General features: G+C 43.1%; 2 protein-coding genes across 2 annotated transcripts; both read right to left on the reverse strand.

The window, feature by feature from the left end:
* Window positions 1-130: 130 nt before the first annotated feature.
* On the reverse strand, window positions 131-7,883 carry smpdl3a (sphingomyelin phosphodiesterase acid like 3A). The gene is made up of 8 exons (XM_035618082.2): window positions 7,656-7,883; window positions 6,575-6,788; window positions 4,079-4,223; window positions 3,710-3,806; window positions 3,084-3,247; window positions 2,789-2,969; window positions 2,305-2,429; window positions 131-1,626 (listed from the first exon to the last, which is right to left on the reverse strand). The coding sequence occupies exons 1-8, from the start codon at window positions 7,750-7,752 to the stop codon at window positions 1,321-1,323; spliced, it is 1,329 nt and encodes a 442-aa protein (XP_035473975.1). The 5' UTR covers window positions 7,753-7,883; the 3' UTR covers window positions 131-1,320.
* A 2,089-nt stretch (window positions 7,884-9,972) lies between these two features.
* Window positions 9,973-12,034, reverse strand: LOC118290705 (fatty acid-binding protein, brain). The gene is made up of 4 exons (XM_035618524.2): window positions 11,872-12,034; window positions 11,501-11,673; window positions 10,953-11,054; window positions 9,973-10,283 (listed from the first exon to the last, which is right to left on the reverse strand). The coding sequence occupies exons 1-4, from the start codon at window positions 11,942-11,944 to the stop codon at window positions 10,233-10,235; spliced, it is 399 nt and encodes a 132-aa protein (XP_035474417.1). The 5' UTR covers window positions 11,945-12,034; the 3' UTR covers window positions 9,973-10,232.
* Window positions 12,035-12,818: the final 784 nt, after the last annotated feature.

Genomic DNA, 12,818 nt, shown 5'->3' on the forward strand with positions numbered 1-12,818 from the left:
CCAACCGTCCTGCGGAACAAAAAACTAACCCTGCATTTTTTTGTTGCTTTCAACTCAGCAACTCTGAAATTAAGTTTCTCCCATTTCATCAAATCTGTGACACACAAAGGCAACGCGGGGTCTCGTGACGTAAAGACAAGGTTCTTTATTCAGTAGAAATATAAACAGCAACATTTAAAACCAATATTCTCTGTGATATGCCACATGATTGTAATTTCATTAGCGATGCAAAAAATTGCCACGAATTTCCACGTTCAACACGTTGAAGTTACTTTACTGTACAAAGATCTCACGCTTGAGAGTCCAGTTGGTGATGCAGGCAGGAGGACTGTATCAATATTAATAACCCATCAGATGATAACCAGCTCCAACTCCTGATCTTGAAAACAAATGGGTGACGGACGGATGTGATGATTTAAATCCTCCTCGTGTCGAGTGACGGTGGACATCTGGGAGCGATTGGATCGGTGCACAGATTAAGGTCTAATGCGTTCGTTCAAGAGGTGAAAGAGATTCGGGGGCAAAGGCTTCAAGCTCATTGTGTGGAGCAGATATCACATTAATAGTCCACCTCACTGTTGTTCTATGAATGTCTCTCTGCACCGCGCAAAACTCAGGCAGACGAGTCAGAGGACAGAGGAAAAGCTGCGGCTCCGCGTCGATATCATCCAGATTTCTATGATAGATGTATTCTCGACCTTCACCGTTTTACTGCAAGTAATATCTTGGATTATAGAATATTCCCTGATGGTTCTTAAATGGTTTATTTCGTTGCTCAGCCCCCCATAGTAAAGCAGCAGAAACAGCGAGTACAAAATATATATGAATATGATAAATCCCTGTAGAATCCTTTGATTTAATCTACATTCACAGTAGAATTCTTCCAAAATAGGACACTGTGTTATACACACATATATATATATATATAATCAAAATATCTAAATTTTTGAAATATATAGAGTATATATGTAGCAGAGGTCACCTGCGTGTCCTTCATTTTGATTGAGGGCTGCAACTAACGATGATTTTAGTTGCTTGGTCCATAAAATGTCATAAAATGTTGATTTTGTTTTCCAAAACTCGGAGATGACGTTTTGTTTTGTCCACACATAAAAAGATATTCAGTTTACTGTCACAGAGGAGCAGAGAAACCAGAACATATTCACATTTAAAAAGCTCAAATCAGAGAATTTGGACTTTTTCCCCCATAAAAAACTACTTTGATTATCAAAAAGAGCTGGCGATTTTATTTAGTAGCCCAATACGAATTGATTTATCGATGAACTGTCGCATCTCTCATTTTTAAAATCCACCTTGACGCTACCGTTGTCCCTTGGCGACACATTTGGAGTAGGACGCCCGGTCCAGGTGGAGCACGGCGCACACCTGACTGAGCCGGCAGTCTCCCTCACAGGTGATGCTGCTGCTGTACCTCACCATGTAGTTCCTGAAGTACACGTCGAAGGCCCCGGTCTGCGGCAGCCTGAAGCTCAGGCCCAGCCGCAGCAGGCTGCTCGGCCGCAGGTCGGCCAGTCCAAAGGCTTCGGTCATGATGTATTCCAGCCTCCAGTCGGACCTTTGTCTCTCGTTGGCTTCCGTCAAGTTCAAATAGTACTGCCAGATATCCTTCAGAGCGAGAGAAAGGCGCCAGACGGGGGAGTAGGGGAAAGAAGAAAGTCTTTTTGAAAGGCAGAAACCGTTTTTGTGCGCTGACTGACACCGCGATTAATCATCAGAAAGGACTTTGATCCTTCCTGAGATAAAAAAAAAAAGTTGAGAGTGGACGTTTGAGCGCAGGGACATTTCTAGTCTGATGTGTCCATATGCTCCGCTAACCCGAGCAGTCCTCATCTCCCCTCCTGTAACTTGTTTTCAAACCTTTGACGCTTTCATTTGTCGAGTTAAAAGCCTAGACGCCTCCTTAGGTCTCGTCGGTCCCTTTGACACAGTCCATAGCAGCTGTGAAGCTCCAGATCGGACAAACGTCTCAGACACAGATTCTAGTTTGGCAGATAACGTGAGCAGTAAATGATCTGATGGTTACAACCTCCGCTTCGTGTTTTATGGGATGATTTGAAGGTTTAAAACGTGGGAGATGGGTTAGTCTGGGATGCTTTTATATAGTTCGGACAGAGGCTGTTATAGCAGCATTTTAATGCTCATGGATTTGGAATAAGGCGTCCAAATAATGGACGTCCATACACGTTCATCCTTGTGGTTGAAACTGCACACTGTGGACCAAACATGGGTCGATTTGCAAAAAGCGTCCGGAGTCTTATGTTGTGCAAGCGCAGGGTTTCTTACCAGCATGGCGTAGTCCTTGGCGTTGTACAGGTACATGCGGAACGCCGGGTTGTTGGAGTATGGCTCCAGAACGTGTTTGATCGGTGTCAGAGCCGGAGACACAAAGAGGGAATTCAGTGGTTTCCCTACGGAACAAACACATAATAATTCAGTTGGACACTAGTTGTCTGGGATCCGACTCCATTGGCCTATTTTTAAAAAGTCTATGTGTCTTTTTTAATAATTCCTTGCAGACTGGATGATTCTATACTCACTGCAGTTAATTGAATTCTGCCAAATCGAACCAATGTGCACTTAACGGACTACTTATATGGGAAAACCTAGTTTAACAAGTTTTTATTTTTCAGAGAAAAATACAATATGACAAGTTTTCATTCCCATATAACATATTTGCCCCCTTGCGAGTGTATCAGGGGTGAGTGGGGGGAAAAAAAGAGCACTTCAATATAGAATATAATACAGAAAAAAATCACATGTTTATTACCCTTCTGGTCCAACAGCACCATGATGCTGTCACGGTGGGTGTGGCCATAGAAATGTCCCGCGACGACGTGACTGTGCTTCCTGAAGATCGACACCAGCCTCTCGTTGTGGCTCTCCGTCACGGCGGTGGTGTTTCTGGCAAAGGGCAGGTAACCGATCGGAACGTGGGCGATGACGTACACCTGCAGTGTGAACGAGAGCACCACTAGTGTTTTCCACAGACACAGTTTTGACCAAGTATGGTATGGTCAGAGCTCAGGGTTCAACATATGAAGACGCGCTGAACGCGTTGAGACCTTCTCCAGGCTCTGGGCAGCTTTCTCCAGAGTGTTCTCCAGCCACTCGAACTGTCCAGCAGGGTCCGTCATGTTGCTGCTGACTTTATTCGGTCCGTAGTAAAGGATCGTGTTGAGACTGACCACCCGCAAACCGGGCTTCACCAGCTGGGAGTAGAAACCACCTGTAGGAGCGAGAACAATTGGGGTGATGCCAATATCGATATTAGGCAATACAAGATTTCCGAACAGCAGCCATACATATATATATATATACCGGCTGCTGTTCTATCAGAAATATATATAGATATAATGTGTGTATATGTCTATATTTTTATGTATATAGCGCTTTATTAGCGCTTTGAGTATCTTGAAAAGCGCTCTTTAAATCCAATGTTTTATTATTAATATTATTCATTTTTTATCTCTCAATGATTCCTAAGATGTCGTTATCAAACCTTGATGACAAAGAAATATAATTGAGGCTTCACATTTTAGTTTTAACCATAAACTATACTATAAATACACAAATACAACCAGATATATAGAACTCGAGAAAAACAAAAGCTGGGCTCTTAACTGAAAACAATAAATAATGAATTTTGCATATTTAAAAGATGTTGTATAGGTTTGGAGGTTGTTGTGACCTTGTGAGAGAGTGAGCAGAGCTTCTTTGTGCAGCCACGGCTTCCACAGCTGGGCAGCGGCCTTGTAGACGGCGTTGGTGGAGGTCGGCATCTGGTCCTACGAACAAGGACGTAAACAGCAATTGATATATAGCAGCGTGCTACAAGGTCACTAGTCTCACATATGATGGAAGTTATAACAAAATAAATCCCTAGAATTACTTTAACTTGGTTTAGAATCCAATCATTTCAACATTTACAGAACTAGACATCATCAGGTTGCTAATACTGGCAGTTCGTAAGAGTAAGATTTCATTTGGACGCAACTCGTCGTCACCGCGCGTCCTTTTCTTCCCGCCTGAGCAAAGTTTTGAGATGCTACCACGTTACCTGAGGCCAGTAGTCATGGTTCCCCAGAGCGGGATACACCGTCAGGCTGGGGAAGTGGAGCCTGATGGTCTGGGTCATGTTACCGATCACCTGGATCACCGTGTCCGTGGAGAGCTCGCCTGCAGGCACATGAGGCGGACTGTCCCTGTGTGAGAGAGAGGGAGAGGGAGGATGATGCACGAGTTTACTTTAACGTCCTCGGCCTTCGACAATCCTGTGTGTGAATTGCAGTGATAAGTGTGCAGCTGTTCTCTGGGTTTTCCTGCTGCTGACTTCGTTTGAATCCGTGACTTCCTGTTTTTTGTTAAAGGACAACTCGGGTCTTATCTTATGAACTTAAAAAAAGAAAAAGAGTAAAATCTGGTAATGCAGCAATACTGATAGAAAAGTGTTACGATGGGGCAACAAACACAATCAGTCGGAAAAGTTTGAACACAAAGTCCCACGTTAGCAAAACTTACTCTGGAGGAAAATTTGGAGAGAAAATAAAAAAATATTTTTCTCAAATTATCCATTTAAAATGTCGATCAGTCTGTCAATCAACATTTCCAGTGCACTTACTTTTCGGTATTTTCCTGAAATAATGTAGTCAAGATTATGTACTACAGCTATGTCTGTCTACTTAGGTTTCCTCTCCCCAGATTTTCTTATAGCAACGCAAACTGTGTTCCCAGATTACGGGGAATTTCTGATAGAAATGACGACCAAAAGAATTAAAATAAGATCCAGGGTTGAAATAAAACAGAGTTATTAATTAAGTATGAGGATGGCAGATTGAACAAATTCGTCTCTCTACCGCTCCGGCCCCCCCAAGTAGAAATCAAGTTAAAAAGAAAACCCAGATTTCCTAATATTACAAAATCCCTCCCTGCATCAAATCACAGACGTTTTTCAAACACATTTCTTCTCAACTGTACAATATTGCAGACACAAGGACAATGGAATATCCACTTGTAAGAGACAAGGCAAACTTTACGTGCTGTAAAAACCCAGTAACAATAGATTAAAAGCCCAGGGACTTTAATCCCGCAGCCCCTGGGAGTTCTTTTCAAGCTTTGCAAGCGGCAAGTCGTTGCCCTCCTCGAGCATTAAAATACGTATTATTATTTAAGACTATGAATTCCTGGCTTAGCTGATTAGCGGCAGATTAATAGGAGAGCCTGTGACTGACGCATACGACTACTTCGCCTACAGTTGGTCCTGTGTCGTTGTCACGGTGACGCGAGCATTAGTTTCCACTTGCCTCGGAGAACGCAGATCGCTTTCTTTAAAGCTACTTTTCATGGTGAGGGGATAAAGTCGACTCGTCCCTCAAGGCTCTTAATGCGTCAGACTTTTATTTATTGAACTTTAAATATGATCATGAACTGTCAATCATGATCCCCCCATCGCTAATAAATTACAGGCCGTTCGATATAGATTTTTGGGGGCCGATGTCAATATTGATATTAGGGAGTACAAGATTTCCGATATATATATATATATATATATATATATTAATCGGTCAATGATTCCTGAGATGTGGTTATCAAACCTTTACGACAAAGAAATGTAATTGATGCATGATATTTTAGTTTGAGAATAAACTTTATCATAAATAACGATAGATAAAAAAACAAAAAACAAATACAACCAAATATATAGAACTTGAATTAAGACAATAAACATAATTTATTTTACATAAATATGTAAAAAAAAACAAAAACATAAGCACTGATACCTATGTATCGGTCGGGCTCTACTAATAATGGTAACATGCAGAGAACAGATGAGAGCTGCAACAGTTAATCAATTATTAATCGACTAACTTAATCTCCAACTATTCTGACAATCGATTAATCCGTTCAAGTACTTTTAATGAAAAAAAATTCACTTAAATGTGAATATGTTCTGGTTTCTTTGCTCATCCTTGACAGTAAACTGAATATCTTTGGTGTGTGGACAAAACCAAACATCATCTTGTGGTTTTGGGAAACACGATCGACATTTTTCAACACTTCATGGACCAAAGAACTAATCGATTAATCGAGAAAATAAACGACCGATTAATCGATAATGAAAATAAATCATTATTTGCAGCCTATATCCCACTGCGTTCTGAAGTGTGTGCATTTTTGTACGCGTTAGGATCAGATTCCGTTTTTGCGGACGCGTCATTAATGAGCTCAGACCAGAAATCACTGGGGACGTGATGTGAAATTGTGGGTTTTCACAGCCGGCGAGGGACAACCACAACAGGAGGAAGCGACACTTCTTCTTTCTGACAAACACACACTGTGCTACGTTTATTACAAGAACTACTGTTACAATCGAAACCCTGAACTCCATCATGAACATCACCACCTCGTACTAAGAGGAGTTTCAGAGGAAGTGTGACAGAGTCACAGCAAAAGTGTGAGTGGATGTGAACCGAGCTCATCCACCTGAGCTGAAGTAGAAGAAGAAGTAAAGAAAAAACAACATGAGATCCATCTGCCCTCCATTAAGCGTACTGACCCGGTCCATACGATGAAGTCCTGCGGCCGCGTGAGCGGCGCCATGTGGGCGAGGGCCGACTGGATGAGGCGGTAGGGGGAGTCGCACAGGAAGTCTCCGAACACGCCGGCGGCGGCGGCGGCGGCTCCTTTGGAGGAGAAGCAAACCTTGGTTGGGTCCGGGCCCAGGCGGTAGGTGGGGTCCAGGTGGAGGTCAGTGATGTGCCAGAACCGGCCTGCGCAGACGGACCGGGAACCATTAAGGAATTATGAGGGGGTTTGGAGAAAGCGTGAACAGAGACGGATGTGTGATAAGCTGGTATAGTTTATGCTGAGTTCCATTATTTATCGTTCCTGGTATAAAACTCGGAACTCTGAAGTACGACCTCCGAGTCGGAATTCCAACCGGATAGGTCGGAAAGATATCACCACCCCGACATCCGGGTTCCGAACTCTGAGTTCCGAGGTATAATGGAACGCAGGGTTAGTGGGATACACCGCTGTCTTTGGTACAAGAGGTTGGGGTTCGATTCCAGGCCATCCCAGTACGGGGCCCTCAGGCAAGGCCCTTAGTGCTGCCTGCCACGGTGATTGTAACTCGCTATGCGTCTGTGGAAATTGATGTAATGTATATAATAAAAATACATTTGTGAAAAGTAAAAATAAAAAAAATAAAACATAATTTCTTTCCTTTTTGAGACACAAAACTAGCATTAAATATTGTTTGTCTTATTTTATGCAAAATTATTAAAATAAAAATCCAAACTTACATCACAATTTAAAGTAATGGGCCTTTATAAATCCATAAAACCATCATTAGAACCCATCCCATTAAGTCTGACAAGACTCCATTCAAAAATCTGTCAAATCAACGGTTTTTTAGCATTAAAGAAATGGGATGAAGATTTTGCAAAACTTTTAATGGCGAACATAAACCCACTGAGTCTTAGGGTGAATTCGGCCTGTGAGACATTCAGCTGCCTGCTACACATTTACGAAAATACATCGAATTTTAGCAGCCAACCAACCAACCAACCACACGGTTCAACAGCGTCCAATCGGAGTTCTCGTGAGCGGGAACAACAACCGGGGGTTCCACTCACCTGTGTCCGGCAGGTAGCTGCTTCCGGTCGGTGCCGCCGCGAGCGGAGCCCCGCTGCTCAACAGCAGCAGCGCGAACCGCAGAACTTGTACCATCATGTTCGGTGAGTTATAATCTGACAGCGCGGTGAATCACACGAAGCCTCCATAGAATAAACCAACTACAGCTGCGGGTCAATCGTCAAGGTAGAAGGCGACGCTTCCGGGCAGTAAACAGGAAGTGCAGCGGCAGACCGGGTCACGTGACGCCCTGTGCTTTTTGGGAGTTTGGGGGGAGGAGCTTCGGGGAAACTGGAAGTCTGTAAAACCACTGCAGAACCACTGTACAACCACTGTGGAACCACTGTAGAGCCACTCTAAAACCACTGTACAACCACTCTAAAACCACTGTAAAACCACTGCAGAACCACTGTACAACCACTCTAAAACCACTGTAGAACCACTGTAAAACCACTGCAGAACCACTGTACAACCACTGTGGAACCACTGTAGAGCCACTCTAAAACCACTGTACAACCACTGTAGAACCACTAGGGAACCACTGTAGAACCATTCTAAAACCACTGTACAACCACTGTAGAACAACTGTAGAACCACTGTGGACCCACTGTAGAACCACTAGGGAACCACTGTCGACCCACTGTAGAACCACTAGGGAACCACTAGGGAACCACTGTAGAACCACTAGGGAACCACTGTAGAACCACTGTGGAACCACTAGGGAACCACTGTAGAATCACTGTAGAACCACTGCGGAGCTGAAAACCAGTGGTGCTATGTAATAACGTACTTCTACTCAAGGGCTGTACTCTAATATAACCTCGAAGGACTTGAAACTTACTTGAGCATTTGCAGTTAATGCTTCTTTTCACCCCACCATATTTATTTGACCACTAAATGATTGTGAATGATTTTTTAAATATAAATGGCGGTGTGTTATTTTTGATTTAACTGTCCAACAAAATATAAATTGTTTGAAATAAGCTCCACCCCAAACAAGTAAAATAATAAAATACTGCATGATTAACTTCTTGGAGATCAATGGGACAAAAGAAAACCTAATTAGATCCACAATGCATGGTAGTGTCATTAGTTCATTAGTTCCCCAGACACCAACCACCAATCTACAGCTTAAATGAATAATCAAATTAATCCATTAGTTGGTCAAAAAAAATATTCAACAAAATATTCTAATGATTCGTAAATTATTTAAGTGATATAATTAATTGTATTAAATGTAATAAAATTAAAAAGTGAGATATTTTTGGACAAATAAAAAGATAAGGAATATGGTAATAGTTGCAGCTTGAAATAATAAGATATTGGTTTACTTTTTTTTGTCAGTATTCAGTGTAAATGTACAAAACACAAACTCTGACCATCTACTTCATCTGTTGTGCTCACAGCTTCAACAAATGACATGTTTACCTGCAATAACAGTTGTTGTTTTTTGTCATGTTGGCTCAATGAACATAAGCGGTGAGCAAAACATTGACATATCCAATAGTCTCAAAGCAACATCATTGCTCACTGAAGCGGCGGTTGTGTCCAACCAGTGGATTTAAGGCCAACATCTACTCTTTTAGCTCTGATTTTGGTCTCTACCGACTCCTGTGTGGAGTAACTTTTAATAAAAGTGCTTAATGCTCCACTGGTATCAACCATCTAGCCTCTAACTGTGTCTGTCTGACACAGGAGAAGCAGATTCAGGTGATAATTCTCTGTGGATGTGTCACTACAAGGGATCTCGTGGTCATATCGTCATTTAACACATTGGCCTTTACAGAATCCGTGTCCTTCTCACTCATTATCCACAGATTTCACAGGGACTACTCTTTTGGTAGAAAGTACTTTCATTGAAAACTGTTGATGGTGAGCTATGCACGCGGCTAATTCGGACACAGTGTTCCTGGAAGGACTGGATGAATATCTCAAACCAGAACTATCAGCATGGTCAGACAACACTAAGAGGTAATAGGCGTTCGGCTTGTGGCTCGGATTAAAGAGTCTACTGAGGCCCTAAAATCAGATCAACCAACATCAGGAGGGGAAACCAGACACAGATTCTTTACTCTGAGGGCGTCATCTGGCATGTTGATGCAATTGCTCCCTGGAAAATTCTCTCACGGTGCTTCATGTTTTGCAGCTGAGGTGGAAAATACTGATTGCCATGTATTCTATCATATGATGCGATGACACTTCATGGCCTCATGCAAACGGAGTCCTTTCTGTTCCCCTTCCCCGCAGAAAGGTGTCTGAGGGTCAAACCAAGGTCTTCAAACAGTGGAACTATCAAAACATCACTGGAGAGACACAACATTCACTCGCTTTCTCAAATTTATTTCATGTTTCACACAGGTTTTGCAGAGATGATCCATCCATCAACGACAGAAATGTAGTCATATAAAAAAGAAAACCCCCAATAACAAATCGTACAAAATGTGCAGCCTGTGGGTCGTGAAGACGTGTGGGGGGGGGGCCGATGGAGAAGTGCAAAGAGAAGCATTCAGTCAGTCAATAATAATTATAACGTCAACTCTTCGTGGCTGGTTTGTTTCCCGGCGGGTCGCTCGGAGCACTCATGCCTTCTCGTAGGTGCGCACTGCGTGGATGTCTTCAAAGGTCAAATTCTGCGAGGGTGGGGGAGAGAGAGACGACAGTTACCATGGGAGGGAGGCGGACGCTGGCTGTTTTGTGTTTTTTTAATGGGTCAGTGCTGCAGTCAAGAGGAGAATATTTAACTGTCCACGGCTCGTCACTGGTTGGTCATTTACTTTGTGCAATAAGAAGAAACGTTTTCGGTGTGACCGTGAAAAGGCACACCCATGCATCGGGACAAAATCAAACACAGACTCTTTGCTGCATTGTTCCGAGCATCAGGAGGATAGTGAACTATTTATTTAAGAGGATCCCAAACAAACTACCTGCACAAAACGTTTCCACACGCAACAGATTCCCTGAATAATATCTCCTGACAACATTTTTTTTTTAACGTTTCAATTCCCTGCAATTCCCCTGCACTCTCACCGTTCATTTTTTGTATTTTTCTGTAAGGATATTATCTTATCTCATCTTGAATAACTTTGTATTCCTTGGTGCTAATATTCCAGTGATGCGCAAAAATGGTGATTTTGACTTTATCTTTCTTAAAGCAAGTGACTGCACAATAACACTTTGTCAGTTCATGTACTTCATTAAAGTCATGTACGTTGATAAAGTCTGGGAATAAGAAGTGTCTATCGTGTGTGTGTGTGTGTGTGTGTGTGTGTGTGTGTGTGTGTGTGGTCTGAGTCTCTTACCATGACCAACTTGCCGTCCTTGATTTCTCTGACGAACTTGGTCTCCTTGCCGTCCCACTTCTGGACGTGGACCAGCTTGTCTCCATCCAGAGTCACCGTGGACTGAAAGACAGACGGAGACGACGTTTCGTTTTGGTTTTTTGCAACAGGTGAGTGGGAACATTGGCCGAACTAAAGGTGCCGCCAAGCGTCGGGTCTACTTCCAGAGGTGTAATGATTTTAAGTTCTCGTCCCGGACCCACAAATAGAAACAAAAGAAACACGCCCCGACTCCAAGGTGTCAAGGAGACAGAGGTGCATTTGGGGGAAGAAGAAAAAACTTTTAAACTTATTATCTATATTGTACACTCGGAAGGAACGCTGGTAAGAAATAAGATTTAGGATTAAGATTAAATTATATTTTTAAAACCCCATCAAACACTCCTGGTGTTTCTCCTACGAGAAGTGTTTTTTTTTACCGTAAGTTGAATAATAATAAATAATAAATAATAATAATAAACTACATCTTTTGAATATTTTTTTGTTGTTCTTTCTTTCCGTCAACTCACCTTGCAGTTCCTGTCGTCGGCGGTGGCTTCGTCGAACTCCTCTCCCAGCTTGAAGGAGATCTCTGTGTTCTTGAAGGTGCTCTGGGTGCGGATCGCCACCTTGTCGCCCTCCTGGCTGATGACGACAGTCGGCTTGGTCACGTTACCGACCTGCCGGGTGGCGAAGCCCACGCCTGAGCAAGGGGAAGGGGGGGGGGACAGGGGTGAAATAAGATTGTTAACCTCTCCTTCGTTGCAGGCATGCAAGAGAAAAAGGATCTGACTTGATGCAGAGGAATCTTTCACCTTGGTTTATTGCATTTGTGAGCAAAAGCTAAACAAAACAGAACATTCTGAAATGACAAATAAGGGGAAAAAGGACTATTACTCACCGAGTGCTTTCATATAGTCATCAAAATTCTCACTGTCGACCAGTTTCCAAGTGGCACAGAAGGCGTCGACCATGGTGGCGGTTTATCAGAGAGGCAGAGTTAATCTCCAAAGTGAGTAAGCTGCAGCCTGCTTGCAAGTTTCCCCCCAACTGCTCCATGTTATCATCCTGCCCCTTATTATTATGTATGCTGGGTGGGCGTCTCCGAGCGTTCCCCATTGGTTCAGGAGACCTCTGCTCCCGAGTTTTTGATTGGCCGCAGGAAATTGGGTCATGGTCCTATGGATGCTTTGAAAAAAGAAATTAGCCCATTTGTATGCCCAGTGATGTAATTACTCTCAGGCAAGCGGGGTGTCGGGCGGGTTCGGCGGGGCGAAGTGTGGTTCTCGCCCTTTTCTCGGCTTCAAGAACACAAAAAGAATTCTTTATATCCATGTTCATTCCATCAGGAAAAATATTGAAAAGCCGCCCCAAACAGTTTGGCGTCAACGCTGAAATTGTGATCTAGGAATGATAACCTGGGGTTAACTGGGCCTCAGCCTTTTAAAGAGCAAAGCTCAGACTGCTCTTCTTCTTTTCCTCGCTGGGCGGGCCGGGGCGTCGGGGGGCTCGTCCACATTTAAGTTCTAATTCATTTCCACATCTTAATCCCCTGTCGGCCTCGCGTATCGTGTCTGGAATGCGCTCTGTAGGGGGAGTGGGCCCGGCCAAGCAGAATCAGTTTGTTTGACAGCCCTTTGTCCTTAACTGCATTAACAGCCCCCCTTCCAACTACAATTTATTCATGCTCAACACACACACTAATTACTGTTAATGTCCGTCTGTGTGTGTGCGCGTGAGACAGAAAGTATGCGCGTGTAGATTTTCTCTCAGAATAAATGTATGTACAGTGTCATATCTACTTCAAGACTTGGACCAAAGTTCCTTCCTTCCGCCCCAAACCAGGTT

The sequence above is a fragment of the Scophthalmus maximus genome, chromosome 18 (genome assembly GCF_022379125.1).
Source record: "Scophthalmus maximus strain ysfricsl-2021 chromosome 18, ASM2237912v1, whole genome shotgun sequence".
Lineage (NCBI taxonomy): Eukaryota > Metazoa > Chordata > Actinopteri > Pleuronectiformes > Scophthalmidae > Scophthalmus > Scophthalmus maximus.